At 41.4% G+C, this 21,448-nt stretch overlaps 2 protein-coding genes and 1 long non-coding RNA gene across 8 annotated transcripts in view; 1 reads left to right on the top strand and 2 right to left on the bottom strand.

The window, feature by feature from the left end:
• Positions 1–21,448, bottom strand: part of LOC148124067 (uncharacterized) — a 718,603-nt gene that overhangs the window by 68,783 nt on the left and 628,372 nt on the right. The window lies entirely within an intron of this gene.
• Positions 1–21,448, bottom strand: part of POU6F2 (POU class 6 homeobox 2) — a 403,956-nt gene that overhangs the window by 10,529 nt on the left and 371,979 nt on the right. For all 6 annotated transcript variants that reach the window (XR_015740476.1, XM_026702258.2, XM_087918534.1 and 3 more), the window contains 2 exons: positions 10,669–10,875; positions 9,385–9,553 (listed from right to left, as the gene is read on the bottom strand). Coding sequence is in view for 5 of the 6 variants with exons in the window: in XM_026702258.2 (XP_026558043.1) it covers positions 9,385–9,553; positions 10,669–10,875 (376 nt within the window). In the remaining variant the exon portion in view is untranslated. The remainder of the gene's footprint in view (positions 1–9,384; positions 9,554–10,668; positions 10,876–21,448) is intronic.
• The window catches only part of LOC148124068 (MLV-related proviral Env polyprotein-like), a 42,833-nt gene continuing 38,407 nt past the window's right edge, over positions 17,023–21,448 (top strand). Inside the window, exon 1 of the mRNA XM_087915896.1 lies at positions 17,023–17,419. The gene's annotated coding sequence lies outside the window, so the exon portion shown is untranslated. The remainder of the gene's footprint in view (positions 17,420–21,448) is intronic.

The following is a 21,448-nucleotide window of genomic DNA, read 5'->3' as shown; positions in this document are numbered from 1 at the left end:
CACAACCTCCCTCTCTACATACCAGAAGAAAAAAGAGCCCACTGTAGCATCCAGTGCCTCCCCCATGCAGCAGGCAGTCCCTTCCCCTGTGCGAATTAGAGCTGGGGAGGAAGGTCAGCAACCTCAAGTGCAGGCTTACAGAGGGCGACAGGGAGAGGAAGGAGCAGGGCCCAATGAACTGCCCCAGTTCAGGCGTAAATTTGATGGAGACCCAGACCAGCTAGCTTTATTCCTTGACTCAGCTGAGATCTACCTGGAATGCTATGGACACCTCTACCCCTCCCCTAGAGCCATGGTGAATGCTATTTCTGAGGGGCTAGAGGGAGAAGCAAGAGAAGGGGCCCCCAACTATATGACATAGATGACTTCCTACAATTGCTAGAGGTCAGATTTGAGAAGGCAGAGGAGGACCTGTATGCGGAAGATGAGCTCAGCAGCCTAAAGCAGGGAGGGCAGCCCATTATGGAGCACATCCATGAATTCAGGAGAATCAGTGGGAAGATACCACTTTTGCCGGAGTGGATGCTGGTTCATTTTTTCATAACCAGCTTGGACAAGAAAATTAGCAAAGTAAGTGCCTATTGGGACATCCCAAACTGACTCTCTGAGTGGTTCTGAGTGGCCATAAAAATTGATGGGGCATGATGTGCTAATGATATGAGAAAGCTGTTGGGAGTCAAAGAGAGAGGGCAGCCAGATCAGAGACCACCCAGCCGATGGGACACTGCAGCACCACTAGCCCCCAAACCAGCCCTCTCATTTAAATGTTACTGATATGGGGGAGTAGGGCATATGACAAGGGAGTGCACAACTCCAGACCTGAAGACAAGTCTGGAACCAACCCCCAGAGCACCACCAGAATGGGGCCCCAGGCAACAGTGATCAGTTGCCAGATTCTTATAACAGCGATGACAAGGGCGAAAATGACCTGATGGTGAGTGGACCGATTCACTTTTTCATCTTCTCAATAGAGTTCACAGCCCAAAAACAGGAATTCAGGGGACTTTCCAAGCCCTAATATATTCAGGCTGCACTAGGTGCCTGATTGACCTAACCATAGTCCTGAAACTGGGCATCAGAGCAAAAAAGCTGACCTACCCGATCCAGTTCAAATAGATGGCTCCCTGTTGGGAAGAGCCTATGCCACTCACTTAACAGAACCAGTGAGATTAGAACTAGCAGATCACTGGGAAACCATTTGATTCGTAGTGGCTCCCAAAATGACAGATGCAGTCATACTGGGGCTTTCCTGGCTAGACAAGGGGGGCCCTGACCATCTGATGGCAAGGGGGTAGCCACAGACTGAGGATAGCAAAGGGACCCCAACCCCTTCCTCACCATCAAATAGAAGCACCACCCACACAGAGAACCCTTCCAGAGGGTTCACCAGAACAACTGGCAGCCATTTCCGGCAAAACCCCAGAGGTTGGACAGATCCCAAGAGAATATCAAGACCTCATTGAAGTATTCAGCGAGACTGAGTGTGACATCCTACCTCCCCACCGTGAGACAGACTGCGCCATAGAAATCATTCCTGGGGCAAAACTACCAAACACCAAAATGTATGCCATGATGCCCCGGGAAATGCAAGAAATATATATACAATATATATATATATACAATATGTATATATATACATATATACATATATACATATATACATATATACATATATACATATATACATATATACATATATATATATATATATATATATATATATATATATATATATATATATATATGCAGATATATAGACAAAAACTTAACAAGAGGATTTATCAAGCCAGCCAAATCACGGGTTGTAGCCCCAGTCCTGTTCAAAGAAAAAAAAAAAGCTGGAACTATGAGATTATGTGTGGACTTTAGAGCGATCAATGGACTGTGTGTACACAATTTATACCGCCTCCCACTCATGAAGGACATGCTATCCCACCTGGTCAAAGCGAAAGTGTTTACCAAATTAGATCTCAGAGAAACATACTATTGAGTTCGCATCAGGAAGGGAGATGAATGGAAAACAAAGTTCAAGTGCCACCTAGGGATCTTCCAATTCAAGGTCATGCCTTTTGGACTACAGGGCCCCCCGCAGTTAATAAATGAGGTGCTACACAGACATCTTTATAAGGGGGTTCTTGTCTACTTGGCCAACATTTTCATCTACACTGAGACCATGGACGACCACATAACCCTAGGCCACCAGGTACTAGAAAACCTTTTAGCAGCAAACCTGTATGTCAAGCTGATGAAATGTGGATTTCACCATGCACAGTTGGACTACCTGGGCTACCGAGTCTCCAATGAGGGCATAGAGATGAACCCAGCCAAGGTACAAGCCGTTCTGGGCTGGCAGCCCACTCATACTCGCAGACAGCTACAAAGCTTCTTTGTTTGCAAACTTCTACTGACAATTCATCCCCTCCTTTGTGAGGATTGCCAAACCCATGACAGATCTCCTAAAGACAGGGAGTCCAGGAATGAAATCCCACCCAGGACAACACCTACAGTGGGACCTAACCTGCCAAAAAGCATTTGAAACACTGAAAGAACTATTTGCAAAAGAACCAGTACTGACCCCAAACAACCCTTCGTCATTCAAGCAGCCACCAGTGATGTGGCAGTGGGAGCAGTGTTACTCCAAAAAAACAACCAAGGAAGCCTACAGCCCTGCGCCTACACCTCCCGCAAGCTCATGGACACAGAGAGATGATGGGCTTCATGGGAAAAAGAGTATCACCTGGTGGAAGGGGGCAGAGACCATTTGAAGTCTGGACCGACCATAAAAACCTGGAAGCCCTTAAGACCCCATGAAAACTATCACCCAAACAAGTCTGATGGGCTCAACACTTCAACTGATTCAACTTCGTGGAACACATCCTGGGAGGGAGGAACTTTCTGGCTGACGCCTGCATTCCCCAGTACAAATGTGAAAGGGAGGAGGTCATAAACACTACCATCCCCCCTGCCCAAATAGCTGCCCAAGTAATCACCAGATGACAACGGCATGATTGGCAAGACCAACCCGCAGACAACCTAACTATGAAACTCAAAACCAAATTGCTAGCAGACCCCTGGTTTGGGGACAATCAACACACCTTGACAAAAAGAGATAACCTGGTGTGGAAGGGGACAAAACTCTATGTCCTAGAACCCCTAGGCACCCTAGTTCTTTAGATGCCAAACCAGCAGGCCACTTTGGGTTCTTAAAGACTTTACACTTGGCTCGGAGGCAGTTCTGGTGGCCTGGCATAAAGAAAGACATGGACAGTTATGTGAAAAGTTGCACCATCTGCACCACAATGAAGAATAACCAGGAAAATCCCTGGACTGCTAGAAATAGTTGTGGGGCCGACGAGGCCATGGGAGGAGATGGCAATGGACTTCATAGTGGAGTTGCCAAAAAGTGGATGAAACATGGTGATTTGGACTGTAATAGACTTATTTTCTAAACAGGCACATTTCATACCTTGCAGTGGACTACCCTCAGCCCACCAGTTAGCTAAGCTGTTCCTGAAGCACATCTACTGCCTGCATGGACTACCACAGAGAATGATCTCAGAAAGAGGGGTCTAATTCACAGCCAAATTTTGGAGGGAGTTCCTGCGGTCTATTGGGTCATCCCAGGGTCTTAGCTTGGCCTTTCATCCAAGCACCAATAGCAGGGGGGCAGAGAGATTGAATGCCATGGCAGAACAGTATCTGAGGTGCTACATGAATTATCCGCAGTCCAATTGGACAGACCTCCTGCCTTTTGTGGAGGTCACGTGCAATAATGCTGTTCACAGTAGCACGGGACTAACCCACTTCAAGGTAGTGAGCAGCATGGACTTCATCCCAATGCCTGAGTATCCAAGGGACTCCCCCCTCCTCAGTCAGCCTGACTGATTAGTTGTCAACGCTGAAAGCAACTTGGGAGAATGTCAAAAAAGCACTTGCAAAAGTGGCACAGACCTATAAGAGACAGACCTATAAGAGTCCCGCAAAGACTATTCCAGTTGGGGGAGAAGGTCTATCTCTCCACCAAATATCTGAGGTTAAAACTCCCTGGCAATTGGGGCCAAAGTTCATGGGACCATTCCCCATAGTAAAGATCATCAACCCAGTCATGGTGCAATTGAAATTGCCCCAATCATTCTGGAAAATATACCCGGTATTCCATAGAAGCCTATTAAAACCCATGGTCGGATCAATGCTGAGGCCCCTACTTTGTGAGCCCCCAGATCCCGTGGTCATAGGAGGCCAAATCCATTATGAGATGCAGCGAATCCTCGATTCGAGGTGGCACAGGAGATAACTCCAATATTTAATCAACTGGAAGGGCTACCCCTTATCAAAGGCACCATGGGTAAAAAGTAGGAACACCCAAGCCAATTGCCTTTTAGCAAGGTTCCATGCAGAAAATCCAACCAAGCCTGGTGGGGTTTCATGAGCATAAACTTCCATATTTGCAATCAAATTGATTTTGTGTGTGTTGTACAGGACACCTTCAAGAAGTGAGGGAAGCCGAATGTCAACTCATAAAACATTTTATATACACGTTTTATAGTTGACAATAGAAAGAAGCGGGGGGAGTTTCAAAGAGCAGGCAATAGTGTGGAATCAAAAGTACATTCCATTCATATTTTCTTCAAAAGCTGATTAGATGGCTGAAACTTCTGCCACAAAAATATCTAATTGCCGAGCATGATTGATGACTCTTGACTATGGACATTTTTTATTGGATGATAAACCCAGAGGGGTGGGGGGGAAAGCAGGATCAAGAGTGACAGTGAATTACGTGTCTCAGATTTGACTATGCCCAGGTTAGTGCTGGATGTAGAATGGTAGCTTAAAATACATCCTCTTTAGTTTTGGGAGTGTGGCTCGAGGCTCATGATTTAATTGGAGTAACTGCTGGAACCTTGACAATTAGGTGTTTATACAGGTGGATAAAGATCTCTACTCCAGGTCCATAACTCTAATAAGTAAACAAACAAATAAATACTAGCTAATATTAGATGATGTCTACCACTGAAAATTTGGTCTTTGAATGTCTGTGATAGTCTCTGATAGACATCACTAGTGGTATTGTAAAAAATTATACTCAACCTATGTGTCTCAATGGCATTATGAACAGATAAAACAAACACAAAATAAAAAATAAAATAATAATAAACAAACACAAATACATAAAATGAAATACATTTTGCAGTTCTAGACAATTACCTTTCCTTTGTGGCTGATTCCCAAACAATTTCCCTGCTTTCACTATATGCTATAGGATAGAATGAGGAGGACAGAGACTCACAAATTGTTAGACCCACATTAGTGATTGTTTGGAAACTGTTTTTGTTGGCATGTCACCAGCAATTATAAAAATCCATCTATAAATTCATCATCATTTATACTAGTAGCAATCATATCTGCTCATATCTGTCCCATCCTTTATGTTCATCTGCATAAATATCTGCTATGCTGCTTTTAATAGTAAAAATAAATAAATAAAAATCTTACTAACCTACTCAGAACTTGAGAAGTACCAGTTGGTCTTTCTTCCATTTAACAATTGTAAGTAGTTCAAAAGGGGAAAAATAACCTATTGAGTCTTCCTTATTTGTCAAGCCTACATTTATGGTCATTTGTTGTAATTTTCTAGGGCATATAGAATATGCAGGGAGTACAGTGTGTGCAGAATTTCATTATAATTTTATGTGTATTATTACTTACATTAGTGGTTTCTTATATTTTTGACAACAGTATGTGTATGCTCATATAAAATAGCTCTTGGGAATCTTTTGCCCAATCTCAAACTGACTATTATGCTACAGATATCTGTTCTTCTTCCCTCTCCCTTATCCTTTAAGACATTTTAATATTCCTGCATACTTTTTTTTTTCTGAGCAGTAGAACTCACCTTTAAACATATCACCAGGCTACTACAACTGGTCATCATTTTTAATTTTTGTGAGAGCTTATAATCAATCCCAAATGAGACAAGAGACATTATTGAAAATAAAGCTGAGGCTAGAGGCTGACACATGGCTTCACAGCCTGGCATTTTCTCATCTTTATAGGTAAGAGGTTAATTAGGGAAGAACTCTGATGAAGGAAAACTACCTGTGGACACACAGTTAGAGAAACACATATTTATACTGATAAACAGCCACTACCCAAGATTTCATCAGAAGTCTTTTCTCAATCTAATTGTAGTAGTCAAATTTTAAATATTTGCTACATTAAAAATCACTGTACTGAAGTAGGCCTTTTTCTCCCTCCACTATAGATATTCTTTTTGCTTTCAAGATGAGAAAAAATGAATATATTCAGCCACAATTTAGAATTAATATGTCTTTCAGTTGAGCAACAAACTTTTTCATCAGTTAATATAATGAAACTTTGCATTATTTGGATGTTATATTGCACAAAAGCACAGCTTCCTGAAACGGTAGATGTTGTGCTTGGCTGCACTTTTAATAACAATTAGGCTAATAGTATCAAAAAATAGACCTAAACTTTTAAGTTCCTCTGATGACTAAAAAGCCTCTACCAAGATAGATAAGCCTGACCTTGAGATACTGATGCATTTGGTGCACTTTTTTTTCAGCATTGAAACTTGAGATCCAAGCTATATTTTGCATTTGTGTCTACAATCCTCAAGGGCTGAAATCTAAAGAAGTTATTCAAAATCCTAAAACAGTGTTGGAGATTGGTGATGAACTACATGAAAGAAAAAAAACTGTAGTTTAGCTTAACTCAGATTAGATAATGGTATCCTCATCAATCAAATGACACATCGGAGAATTGCTGCAAATCAATACAACAATTTTGGGTATTGTTTTGAAGGGAATGTCAAAATAAAAAATAAAGACTTCTTTGTGTTGTGCTTAAGTTATATTTGCCACAGATACTTATTGCCTTCTATTCTGATTTATTTTTATTTTCCTGAGCTTGTTTGGTCTTCCCCAATTCAGATTGGAACCTGTTTAGCTTTTTGAGATAATTTACCACTGGCACTTGATATGACAAATATTTAATTAAAAAAATGCTTCCTTAGCTTCTTACTCATTCAATGCCTTTTGGTTCACCCTGCATTCTATTTCTCTAAGTAATTCATAAGACACTGGTGCTTTAATAATGGAATTCTTTCCAACATAATAGAAAACAAAGATTACTTGGTTATCCCAAATCACCTCAGCACCCAGATGTAGTCTAAAAGAAAGTAAGAGGTCCCATCTGGAAGAAAAGGGGAAAAATTATGAATTCTTGCTCAAATATATCAGAAACATGCATATACACTGAACAAAATTGACATAACAATACTGAGTTTCTTTGCTGAGCTGGCATAAAGTAACCACAAAAGTTGCCATTTTTCAGCCACTATCCTGCTTTTTGCAATGTGTGTCTCAATACTGGGCACTACATTTATGCTCAGGTTTTCCCCACTAAGAGTAAGAACTAGTTTAAAAATATTTACAATCTCAATCTTTGTTCCCACTGATAGTGTTGGCATGGATATGGGGCAGGGGGCAGGGAAGGCAACTTATGAAATATGCATTGTGGTGCAAACTCTTCCCCATATGTATTTGTGTGCCATGTTGCAGTGCACATGAGAAAAGACAGAACTTAGGTCATAATATCATGATGCACATTTTATCATTATTTTGGTTATTGTTTCTGTAATCTATAAGAGTTAGGTAGATAGACTGCTTTTTTATATCTATCTCAAAAGTTTTTATTTATTTTCCATGAGACAAGAATCATGTAAACAGGAGGCGTAAAAAGAAGAATCTTTTCCCATAAAATGTATACGTTAATTATTGTTAATTATTAATATTAATTCCTTGACTAAAATCATTGAAAAGCAGGACCATGGCTTTAAGAAATCAAAGGGACAGAAAAGTGATTATAAATGTTTGCCTCATTGGTTACAGTGTAGTTGATTGATTAATTCATCATGTGCCATTATGATATATTCTTAACCTGGTCTCTTTCCACAGGGCATCAATTGCCACTATAATTGAGTCTATCCACCTTGCTGCAAGTTGTCCTCTTCTACATCTACATGTATACATCTACATTTATCTGTGCCTGTGTACACACACACACACACACACACATACACATACACACACAATCACAAATAAACCCAATGGACCATTGAAATTTAAAAAATGAATACTTATTCACATTCATATATCTACCTTCATATACATGCACATGTGTGTATGCATGTGCATGTGTTTGTGTGCATTCATATTTTAAATTTAATATAAATCCAGGCATTATTGTTCTTATTTATGTGGAAAACCACTACTTCCACATTCTCTTGCATTCAGTGTCTTTTTCAACCTCAGCAACTTTAAGATATTTGGATTTCAACTTTTAGAATTGGGGAGTTAAGTCCACATGTCTTAAATATGGCTGAGGTTGAGAAACACTGCCTTAATAATATACTGCCCTTCTTCTTCTTCTTCTTCTTCTTCTTCTTCTTCTTCTTCTTCTTCTTCTTCTTCTTCTTCTTCTTCTTCTTCTTCTTCTTCTTCTTCTTCTTCTTCTTCTTCTTCTTCTTCTTCTTCTTCTTCTTCTTCTTCTTTCTTCTTTCTTCTTCCTCCTCCTCCTCCTCCTCCTCCTCCTCCTCCTCCTCCTCCTCCTCCTCCTCCTCCTCCTCCTCCTCCTCCTCCTCCAAAAAGCTGTTTTCTTATCATGTGAGGTGAATCTGTAATGTGTGCTGGAAGTTGGGGATGGTATAGGATAGGGGAAGGCTTGTAAAACTTCTTAATAAGTGGGGGCTCTTACAATAGGAATTCAGTTTGGTATATTTCAGTTTCAAAATAAAAAAATCTGCTGGATAGGAAAACAGTCCCTAAAAATTGAAGAAGAAAAAAGCAGTATTTCTTGATTTACTTATTTCTGATCACATGTAAGATATCTTCAGAATTAATGCATACTGCATAAATATTTTATATCTTGAATTTAGTTCAAAACATTTCATGCTTACAATTTCTCTGTGCCTCTTCTATTTGTATTGCTTAACAATTAATGATTGATTAGTTATTCTAATTATTTATTACTGGGATTTTTATGTCACTTCAATCTAGTCAGTTTACATTAATCACATAACAATAAAATAATAAACCACATTATCCAATCAATTTATCGCCCCATTGCACTGTATCTTACACAGAATAACATAGTATTCTGATTCCATCCACTGCCCCAAAAGCTCTTAGAGATAGCATTTCATAAGTGACTGAAAAGTCATAGAGAATTGCCTCCCACAGATTTCCAATAATATAAAATCATATAAAATCATATAAAATCATATAAAATCATATAAAATCATATAAAAGTAGATAAAGAAGCTAGGAGACAAACGAGAAAATAAGACAAAAGTGCAGTACTTACTATTGACTAATTGGCCAACACTCAAAGCTGAAGATGAGGAGGAGGAGGAGGAAGAAGAAGAAGCCTGACGCACTGGGCTTTGAGATATAGATGCTTGACTATGAGTCAGGTGTAGAAGATTAGTCTGTGAGGCTGCTTGTCCTACTTGTGCCTGAGAGGGCTGATGGAGCTATGGATAAAGACAAAAAAAATTTCAGGAATAAAATATAGATGTACCTAACCTATCTCGACCATTCCCCTCACTGGGCTCCTGTGGCCTCGTCACCCTGTGTCACCCTTTATGACTTATCTTTCAAAGATCTCTGGAGTTTGAGTTTGGGGGCAGGTTGTTCAATACCCTAGTGTGTGGCACAAACCAGAAATGTCCTCCACTTTTGGAGTGGACACAGTGCAATGTCATCCCAGTGGTGGGACTCAAAATTTTTACTACCAGTTCTGTGGGTGTGACTTGGTGGGCATGGTGTGGCTTGGTGGGCATGGCTTGGTAGGCATGGCAGGGGAAGGATACTGTAAAATCTCTATTCCCACCCCACTTCAGGGGAAGGATATTGCAAATTCCCATTCCCTCCCCACCCTACTAACCTGCTTTCCAGCTCCATTCTCCTATGCAGGGCAACAAAAGAAGACCCAGCCGATAAGGTGGGATTTGGGACGCAGAGAATAGATGGGGATGTGGCCAGTCAGAGGTGGTATTTGCCGGTTCTCTGAACTATTCAAAATTTCTGCTACCAGTTCTCCAGAACTGGTCAGAACCTGCTGAATACCACCTCTGATTGTGCCACACAGTTCAGGAATGAAGAGGCCTGCTCTTCCCTAATGCAAATTCTGGAGAGCTCTGCAGCAATCTGTAGTGATCCATAGACTCCCGAGATCACATTAGGGAAGCAGAGCAATCAACTCTGTCCCTAAATTAACCCCTGGAAGAGAGCACCCATTTTAGAGTGGCTACAATTATTTACAGCTTCATCTGAAAATGATGCTCGCTTCCAGAAGCAAACCATATGGCCTAAGGGTGAGGTAGCATGCTCTTCTCCACAGGATCTCTGGAGTTCTGCAGATAGTGGGAGAGATCTCCTGAATCTAACTTCCAGAGCTTTTAGAAGAAGAACTACAAAGATAAGTGAGTGATCAGTGATGATGGGATGAGGAGGAGCATGCAGAACTCGGTGGGTGGGAAGCAGGCTCAAGCCTAGGGGGTTCCAAGGGACAGGAAAGGGATGCTCTGCTTAATGACCCCATTAATGTTTAATATTCTGCTTAATGGCTGCATTAATGCTCATTTACTTGTTGGCCTGACTTGAGAGGTGACAGTGTGATTCCTTGTGTATTGATTACTGGCAATATCTGGTTTCCAATGACTGTTGCAATGATTTGACCTTGGGCATTGGTCAATAACTGTGGTGTAATTGGCTGTATTTGAAGGCCCTGAGCTCCTCCTGCTGCTTGATTGGATGAGACTGGATTAGGAATCAGTGGAATTGTTCCAATAATCTAAAAAAAAATAGAAAACATAAATTCTGTATATAATAAATATTTTATTGTGAAAGTAACACATCTAGGAACACAAGGTATTTTACCTGCCTTGAAACTCACATTTTGTCCAACTAATTTATTAGTTGTGACCATATATGATAACTGATATACTGTAAATTAGCAGTCTTTATCAAACTGTCTTCTTACATTCTAGTATATACTGCCTGTCTTCTGCTATTCTTCCTTGAAGGCTTGAATTCCAAAACAGCAAGGGCCATGTTTAATTAGAGATCAACTGGAGATGTCTCAGTTTCTCTCAACAAAGAAGCAGATAATTTTTTGGTGACCCATAGCAATAGCTTTGGGGAGACAAATGCCACCATGTGGGAGAACAATGCTGCAAGCAGATAGACTGATACCACACCATAAAGCATTTTTACATTAAAACACTTTTTAAAATGTTTTTTTCCACATTAATTTCATTATTGAAATGGATTGACTCTTTGTTAACTTATGCCAGGGGTGTCAAACTCAATTTCATTGAGGGCTGAATCCTCCAGGGGCTGTGGGGGGAAGGAGTGGCGTAGCTGGGGTGGTCATGCCCAACTGGGAATGGCCAGGGGCATGGCCAGCTTAATGTCCCTAGTGTGGGTGGTGCCTATGGCAGCCGGTTGGGGTTGGAGAGGGAATCCAGGGATCTTTGGTGGGTGGGGTGGGGGCGGGAGGCTCATCCCATGGGATGAGGTAAGGCGAGGCAGGGGGCAGGGCAGCTACAGTTGGTGTGCTTTCAGCTGCTTTTGGTGCTGCTCAGTTTCCCACCCCACCCCAGCCAGGGTGGTCTGGTGAGGGAATTGCCTTCCAACTTCTCCACCGTGCCACAAATGAGGATTGACCACCCCCCAAGTCCTGCTGCTGTCAAAGTAAATCCCAGGCATTGCACTGCAATGAACAGATGAAGAGCACAGCTTTTGTCTGAAGGGAAAGGAGGAGCAGGGAGAAGAAAGAGGGAAAGCAGTCAAGTGAGAAGTACCATGCTGGGCAGACACTGAAGCATACTGCCACTAGCCCTGGTATAACTCTCAGAGGTTGGATCAGATCTCTCTCTCTCTCTCTCTCTCTCCCCCCTCTCTCTCCTTCTCTCTCTCTCTCCCCTTCTCTCTCTCTCTTTCTCTCTCTCTCTCTCTGTGTTTTGTGCTTTAGTTTGTGCTGGCAGTACTTCAATGCTGGCCAGCGGGGTGCTTTCCAAAGAGGGAAACTCTTTCTTCTTTCCACTCCTTTTGTCCTTCAAACAAAAGCTGTGCTTTTCATCTGCCCACTGCAGTGTAGTATCCAGGATTTATCTTGACAGCTGTGGGGCTTGGGGGATGGTCAATCCTCATTTGTGGCATGGCAGACAAGATAGAAAACAATCCCCCCTACCAGACCAGACCAGCTTGGTGGGGGAACAGGGATTGACTATCCCCCAACTGTCTGGCTTCTTGGTGGCAGCTCCAAAAACCCTGTCCAGGACCCCATGTGGCTGCCAGCCCACTTCTCCTTACTCACTGACACAATGGAGCAAGAGGCTGAGCAATGCACGTGGGGTCCTGGACAGGGCTGCAGGAGATGTTGCAAGATGAAGCAGTTGTCAGGATGCTAATGGCCTGACTGTGGGGCACTCTGGTAAGCTGGGGCAGGGCGTAGGGGGCAGCTCCACACACCCCACCTTGCTTCATCCTCCATCCTCCACCACTTTGCTTTGTGACCGCTGCACCATTGTGTTGCTCAGCCTCCTGCTCCTTTACAGTGTCAAGCAAAGAGAAGACGTGGCGAAAAACAAAGAACGAAGTGAGGCAGTGGGGAAGGGGTGGAAGATGAAGCAAGGCAGGGGATGTGGAACTGCCCTGCACTGGCTTACCTGAGGGCATTCTCTTCCAGGGCAGCCACATCCCTTAACTAACCTGCTCTCCAGCTCTGTTCACCATCACAGCATGGAGGGAAACAAAAGTAGCATATGAGACTAAAAAAAATATTTTAGACTTTCCAATTTCTCTCTCTCACACAAACACAAAAAGATTTTGTGAAGTTGGAAGGTCTGAACAATTTTTATTGTAGTCCCACAGACTACTTTTGCTGCCCTGCATGCGGTGGTGGAGAATTAGGCCTATGTTCCCACTGGTATGGCATGGACCAAAGCAACATGGTCTGGGCCCCTTACAGTTTCCAGGATGGCCATGTGGATGGGATCTGACCTCATCGGCCCCTTACAGTTTCCAGGATTTGGCCCACAGGCCTTGAGTTTAATACCCCTGGCTTATGCTATGCCTGTTTTAGGCCTCCTATACTATAATGTGCATGTTTTCCAACTAAAATAGCAATAGCATGTACACTTATATACTACTTCATAGTGCTTCATAGCCCTCTCTAAGTGGTTTACAGAGTCAGTACATTGCCAGCAACAATCTGTTAACTTTCAACAATCATTCAAAGAAACTTCTGCGGTTCACATAAAGAGGTTCCAGAAGTTATCTGTAATCCGGAGGATACAAGGATACAGTCCCAATCCCTCTTTTATCAAAAGAACTTTCATTCACTCTGAAGTTATTGTGGAATGGGAAGCATTTCTTGAAAGTAGAGTTCTGAATAACCACTGATCCAACTAATCATTTGGCCATTAAAAGCCTATTGCCTGCAAGCTACATTGCCTGAATGAAAATCACAATTCTAATATCTCATACTCCTATATGTATATTGAAATATATAAATCTTGGTAACATGTAGCATTTTAATTACAGATAATCCTAAAACCAATTTAGCACATTAAGAACATTTAATTCTCTTAAGTGAGCAACAATGTTTCCAAAATTATTTTTAATATTATTCATTATTAGAGAATCCAGTATCACCGAGTATCGAAAAGAACACGTTTCATTTTGCACTTTAAGATGTAAGATACAAGATATGTGTTCAATATATAAAATATTTTAAAAGATTTTTTAGAATTTTTATTTTGTTTTGCTCCACTGATAGTTCAATATAGTTAATTTTAGCATTAAGTGTGTTGATGACAGTTACAAACTTATTTTTCTGTTTCCTTAATTAATTTTCAATATCAAATTTGCCTTGACACTATAAAAGTAATTAGTTTTATAATGACTAGTTGTATTGTTACAAAAATATTTTAATGTACATTCAGATTATGTGCTACATTACGATTTTATAATAATGCCAAACTAAGCTATTGATTTCTATAATGAATTGCAAAAAAATGTTTCAAGGTTAAGGTAGAAGTGTACTGAGCTCAAAACAAAACTCATGTGTTATGTAAGTTTGGTTCAAAACATTCAGAAAGGTTTTTTTTATACATACATACATACATACATACATACATACATACATACATATATATATATACATACATACAGATATTTGCAGTGTTTTAAAATATAAATAAAATCATGGAAACAATTAAGTGATATCCTGTATGTCAATATATTCTCAACCACCTCTTCCAAACTGAATCCTTGTTAGGGGACTTACAATAGGAATAAATGAATGAGACTTCAGTTTTTAGAGTTATTTTGGGTGGTTCTCCCAATGCACAATTCAGGTCTGCAATCCTGTAAAACTTGGAATGAATATAGTCAAATGCACTCCATCTATCTTTAAATGTTACCAAAGGAACAGAAAGTTCATTCTTTTAATGGTATTAGAAGAAACCTCACTTCAGAAAAAGGGTGTGTGTATCACATATGACAAAGGAATAGCAATGAACTGTCACTTTTGGGCCTGTAACTCAGAGAGCCTCCATTGCCCACAAGGCAAAATTTGCTGGACTAGTTTTATCGTGTAATAGAAATGTTTATTTGATTTAAAGTACATTTCTTGGAGAGTTCTTGGAGAACGACACTGCTGAAGTGAGCAGTTTGCAAGGTCAGAAGAAGCAGGATGGCTTCTTCTTTCCAAATGTGTGGCATTTTTCCATGAATGAATTATTCTTTACATAATGTACATATTCAACAAAGCAATACAGAATGACCATAGATGACAGCTTAAAAATACCATGATGTATTTTTAAGCAAATACCACTTCTCTCTCCCTCCTATTTGATTGAAAGCACTGACTAGCCCAACTTCATGCCCATTAGAATGCTTTGGAAGTCAGTTCCCATAATGGAAGACATCGGTTTAGGAAGATTAGTATAAATATTAATCCCTCTTTTCGTCTATATGAAAATCCAACAACTAATTACCAGTTCAAGGATAGTTGAAAATAAAATGTATGCATAGGTATGTGCTTGTATTTACACATACACACATAGATGTACACCAGGCACTTAAAGATGCAAGAAACTACCTCTTGATATGCTAGTTTTTATGAGTAGAAGAAAGAAGTCATAATGTAGTTAAAATCCTAACATACACATTTGATACATTTGTATCACACTCTACAAAACATTCAAGTCTCAGGACTTAAAACATAATATTAGTACAATTATATATTTCTAACTAAGAATGTAAGTGTGAAACTATCACCATGTGTTTTTCCATAGTAGAAGCATTTGTAATGCACATTTATTTCCTTGTTTGTACAGAAGCAACATGAAAAATAAGTATTTTCATAGCCAGAAGACACTGTCTTCTTAATTTAATTCCATGTTTATTTAAAGCACAATACTTGAAATTTCTGAATGCACAAAGGAAGGAAATATTTTATTATTAGTAAAGTTGCCTTTGGGCTCTTATTTGCTATTTCAATTATTTAAGCATATCTCAAAGGAAATACCATTTGTACCTTGTTATTCCCTAAACTGATTTCACAATGAAACTTTGAGTTTAGATTCTTATCTTTATCTTTATCTCCTAAAACACATAGAAATGGAAATAGATCTGTACAGAATATTAGACAGTTAACACTACATATACATTTGCAGCAACATTATAAAGCAGAATAATTAATCGTTTATACTAAGAGATTTTAGCAACTAAATTTCAAAATATTTTTCAATTGAAGTACTGATATTTACAACATTTGAATATAAAACTTAAATGATTTTATGCCATGGCCTATGAAATGACTATTTGTATTCTAGGTTTTCATAAATCCAAATTGTTTATATTTTTCTATTATGTTTAAAACAATAAGTCATTTTTAAAATACAATACAAAGAGTATTTTTTTGTCAACACATTTCGCCTAACCAATTACAAGTACGATATCACTGATGATTGTTTTTTTTTTTTGTCCTTCAATTCATATTTGTGAGCATTGAGAAATTTTAAAAAGAAGGATTTCATAGGCATGAGATATAAGCTGTCTGGATTCACATATGATGGTTCCAAAATGGTTTCTGGAAAGACCATGCAATGTGTTTGACAATGTAAAACAAACAAAAACACACACAAATTGATAGTTGGCTAAAAAATATTACCTAATATCATTTTTTTCTTTGACCCTTGGTACACTTGGTAGATGGGAGAACAAAACAACTTATGTTTCTCTTGATTGTGACATAAGTCTTGGCAATAGTTAATATTTTTAGTTATGGAATTTTCCTAATTAATTTGGATTTGACTGATCCTCTTTGACTGACATTATGATGATGATTGGTCACACAGTCATTCACAGTTAGACTGGGTTTGGCACATCTGTCCATCTATTGAATCTTTTCCAAGATCAGATCAATGCTTTTTAATAAAGCTAATGGTATTAAAGTTGTTCCAAATTAAAACTACTTTTTGTAAAGGTTGATGGTATTCAAGTGGTGTTCCAGTTGGATTGGGATTGTCCCCCTAGTATCTATTACTATTGATACTCTTTGGTTTGGCTTGGTTTTATTATTTCTATATGCTACCATATGTTGTTAAAGATATTAATAGATGGAAATAAAAATATAGAAATATATGCATAAATATTTGCTAAAAGGTTTTAAAGATCCCATCAAGGGATTACCAAGATGAGAGACCAAAATTGGTGTTTGCATTCTATTTAAACAGTGCAATTTGACCAGTGGGGAGATTCAAAAACTTTTTGTTGCGATATCACCCAATGATCCAATGATACCATACCTGCCAGGTAACATGTGTAAAGCTATGATTGGTCAACATAGTGAGGCAGGTAACAAAACAACCAACAACACGTGTAAAGCTATGATTGGTCAACATAGGTATCACCTTATATGGTCAGTATGCCTTATATGGTCAGTTTCCTTATATGGTCAAATATGCAAATACATAGCCTTATATGGTCAAATGTACCCAAAAGGAATGTTTCCTCATACACCCTAAACCCCACCCTAAACTTGCACAATAAAAGAGAGGGGCAAAGTTTGCTCTGGGCTTCCTCTCCCAAGAACATGCCTTTGTGTCCTTGTCTTCATTGCCTCTGCGAGAGAAGCCCGTCCGGGCAGTCGGTCCGGGCGTGGGCTACCAGCTGACTCCTCATCCCTGCAGTGGGACCAGCAACGCATCAACTGGTGACCCCGACGTGATCGCCTTCACGTCCCCTTCACAACGTGCTCCTTTTCTAGGGAGGCGTCGCCCTGACTCCTGTACTACGCCACCGGGCAACGGTAAAGCGCATTCGTAAGTATGGGCTCCCCACTTTCCAAAGTTCTGTCCAAGCATGTGGATGAACTTCATTTTTTAGTCAGGAAGGCCAATGCTCTGCAAAGAACTAATGGCATGACAGTCTTTCCTCTTTCAAGGAAAGCTATAATATCTTTCCTCCTCTATCTTCAAAAACATTGCCCAGCCTACTCCGAGGATGGCACTCTTAAACGATCCACATGGGAGAAAATTGGGAAATGGATCCATCAACCTCCTCGGGCAGCGCCACATATTCTCTGTACCTGGAGAGCGCTCATGGCTGCGATTGATATTTTTTATCCTTCTTCTGATTCAACTTCGAATCAACAAGATTCCCTCCCTCCTTCTCCTTTGCCTAATCCCCCCACTGCTCTTTCGGCAGCTTCTTTGTCTAATTCCCCCCTGCTCTTTCAGCAGCTTCTTTGTCTAATCCCCCACCTCCTCTTCCAGCAGAAACTTCACCCATCTCCTCTTTGTCTTCAAACACCCCCTCCCCCCTCCCTCCTCCCCTTCAACAAAAACCTTACATTCCTCTCATTCCTCTCCCCTTAATCCCCCTCTCCTCTTCCAGCAGAAATTCCACCCATCTACTCTTTGTCTTCAAACGCCCCCCCCCCTCCTCCTCCCCTTCAACAAAACCTTACATCCTGCCTTACATTCCTCGCATTCCTCTCCCCCTCTTCCCCCCTCCCCTCCCTACAGCCTTTCAGCCTCAAAATCTTCCCTTACAAAACCTGACTCCTTCCCCTCTAATACCCCTCCCCCCTTGCTTCGTAACACCTTTCAGGAATCTTTAGCTAATGGGAAGATTAATGCAGAAGATCTTTCTTGCTTCCCCATGATCCTTCAAGCCCCAGTGGCAGGAGGCAATCCAGTTGCTCAGTATGCCCCCATGGAATGGAATCTTATGAAAGATCTTAAATCTGCCACCACCAACTATGGTCTAAAGTCACCCTATGTGCGTGCCATGCTGGAGAATATCTCTAACAACCATAATATTCTCTTTTCTGAATGGCAAACAATGGCTTCAATGCTTCTGACCTCCTCCCAGCTTGCAGCGTGGCACAACGATTACCGCTTGGCCGTCTCCATGGCTGCTGCAGCAGGGCTTCCCCAGGGTGTCACCTTGGATCACCTTTTGTGCCAAGGAGCTGTGATCACCCCACAAGATGAGATTCAAATGGCTACTGAGGGCTATCCTATCATGCGTAATGCTGCTCTTAATGCCTTTCGTAGGGTTCCTGACCCATCTCAACCCTCTTTGTCTTTTCATAAAATTCTTCAGGGTCCTTCTGAACCTTATACCTCTTTCATTGACCGTCTATCAGATGCACTTAACCGGCAGATAGAAAACCCCCATGCGCAAGCTGAGCTTCTCTCAAAGCTTGCAGTGACTAATGCTAATGATGATTGCCAACAAATCCTGAAACCTCTTCAGTCCATTCCACATCAGACCCTTGCTGACTATATTAAAGCATGCCAGAACGTGGGAACTGAGGCGCATAAAGCCACTGCCCTTGCCTCAGCCATTACCTCCTCGTTTGCCATGACCACCCCCGTGCAGGGAATTGTTTCAACTGTGGCAAACCCGGTCATTTTAAGTCTCAGTGCCGTTCGCCAGGAGGTGGCAGTGCACCCAAGGGAAGGCGACCTCCTCCTTCCTCTGTTAAGCCAAAAACAGTTTGCCCTCGCTGTCGTAAAGGTTTCCATTGGGCTAGCCAATGTCGCTCTAATCCACATCCTTCTCCAAATGCCCCCTCGGAAAACTAATTTCAGGGCCAGCAGCTAGCCCCGCCCCCAAGGCTGCACCTACTTCGTCCCAAACAGCTTTCCCTGTTCTGCTTTCAACTGCTATCATCTATGAGGATCCTGGATCTGTCTTTACCCTCCCTCTCACAGTTACACTTCCCCGCCCACTCTCACCTCACACGCCCATCTTGCTCATCCCAAACTCCTCTTTGATCATGGAAGGGGTGATCGCCGCCCCCTTTCTTTATGACTCATCCGCTCTTAATTGCCTCTCTCTTACAGCAGTAGGTGATAGACCTTTCTCATTGCTGCTAACACTATCGTAGCCACTCTTATTATTCTCCCCTCCTCCATCCCCACCTCCTCTTCCCCCTCCCTCATGGCTATTGACTGCTCTATAGAAGCTTCAAAACCTCTGCTAACAGTGTCTCTTAATGGTCATCCTTTTACAGGACTGGTGGACACTGGAGCAGACGCCTCTTATTTCAACCACTGAATGGCCCCCAGAATGGCCCCTTGAACAATCACCTTCTGTCCAAGGTGTTGGTGGAGTTCAAAGCACTCAGGTCAGCTCTAATTGGCTTACGGCCATTACCCCTAATGCTTCTGCTTCTGCTCTCACCAAACCTTATATCCTTCCCCTTGCTTACAATCTGTGGAGTCGGGATCTTTTAGAACAGCTTGGAGCTACCTTTCACATTCCTTGATTGTCATCATGTCTGTTTCTCTCTCTCTTACCCTTAAATCATCCATTCCTGTATGGGTAGATCAGTGGCCACTCCCCCAAGAGAAGCTGCTTGCTCTGACTGCTCTTGTCTCTGAACAATTAAGTGCTGGTCATATTGAACCTTCTACCAGCCCCTACAATACTCCAGTTTTTGTTATAAAAAAGAAATCTGGGAAATACCGTCTCCTTCAAGATTTAAGGGCCGTAAACTTTATCATTCAACCAATGGGTGCTTTGCAGTGTGGACTTCCCAATCCAAACCTTATCCCACAGCATTTTGACCTTTTAGTTATTGACCTTAAGGATTGCTTCTTTTCCATCCCTCTTCAACCCCAAGATAGGCTTCTATTTGCTTTCACTGTCCCAGAACTGAATAACTCCAGACCCACCAAAAGGTATCAGTGGAAAGTCCTTCCTCAAGGGATGCTAAACTCTCCCACTATGTGTCAGCACTATGTTGACATGGCTCTCCAACCATATCGCAACCTATATCCCTCCTTTCTTGTATACCATTACATGGATGACATCTTGGTCGCAGCTGAAGGCCCTAAAGGCACAGTTGCAAAAACCCTTCCCATTCTCACAAAACTCTTGACCACAGCAGGCCTCCACATAGCCCCTGAAAAAATACAATCTCACTATCCCTTTCAATATCTTGGTCACAAACTCCTGTCTTCTGCTGCCACTCCTGCCTTACCTTCTCTGACTCTCCCTTCCTCGCCAACCCTTGTACAACTTCAACAATATCTTGGCACGCTCAATTGGGCACGGCCTTATCTTTCTGTCACTACTGCAACCCTTTCCCCTCTATTCCATGCCCTCACGGGCTTGAAACATCCTTCAGATGTGGTCCATCTTACAAGACAGCACTTGGAGGCACTAGCCCAAGTCAACAATACCTTAAAGCAAGTGTGGGTGGATCGCATCATCCCCAACTGTCTGCTATCTTTGGCTATCTTGCCCACACCATCTCTTCTCACAGCTATCCTCTTCCAAACAGCCCCAAAACAAAGAAGCTGTGCATCATTGAATGGCTTCACCTTCCTCATACTCCTAGGGCAACTATTACCTCTCGGGCCCTTCAGCTTGCCTTGCTCTGTACTAAGGGGCGTCACCGAGCTAAGGCCCTACTCGGCCATGATCTCCAGGCAATACATGTTCCTTTCAAACTGTCTCAATGGGACCCCCTTTTTCAGACATCTGATGTCTTACAGGACGCCCTGGAGAATTGGATTGGTCCCATCTCTTGCCATCTCCCTTCTGACCCCCGTTTGCAGCTAATAAAAACGGTACCTATTACCTTTTCCTCTCCAGTAGTTGCTTTTCCACTAACTCAAGCCATCACAATCTTCACTGATGGCTCTAAAACTCATGGTGCCTGTGTCTGGTATGATCAAGACAACTGGCACAAGCAATTGACAAAGCCCCAATCTTCAGCACAACAAGCTGAATTGGCTGCTTTTAACTTGGCTTTGAAAACATTTCCTGAACAACCAATTAATATCATAACGGATAGTCTATCTGTCTCCCAATTGGTCTTACATATTTTT

This window comes from Pseudonaja textilis, chromosome Z, assembly GCF_049901715.1.
Source record: "Pseudonaja textilis isolate UNSWEBS1 chromosome Z, rPseTex1.2, whole genome shotgun sequence".
NCBI lineage: Eukaryota > Metazoa > Chordata > Lepidosauria > Squamata > Elapidae > Pseudonaja > Pseudonaja textilis.
Note: the sequence above shows the minus strand (reverse complement) of the source record. Positions and strands in the feature narration are given on the sequence as shown.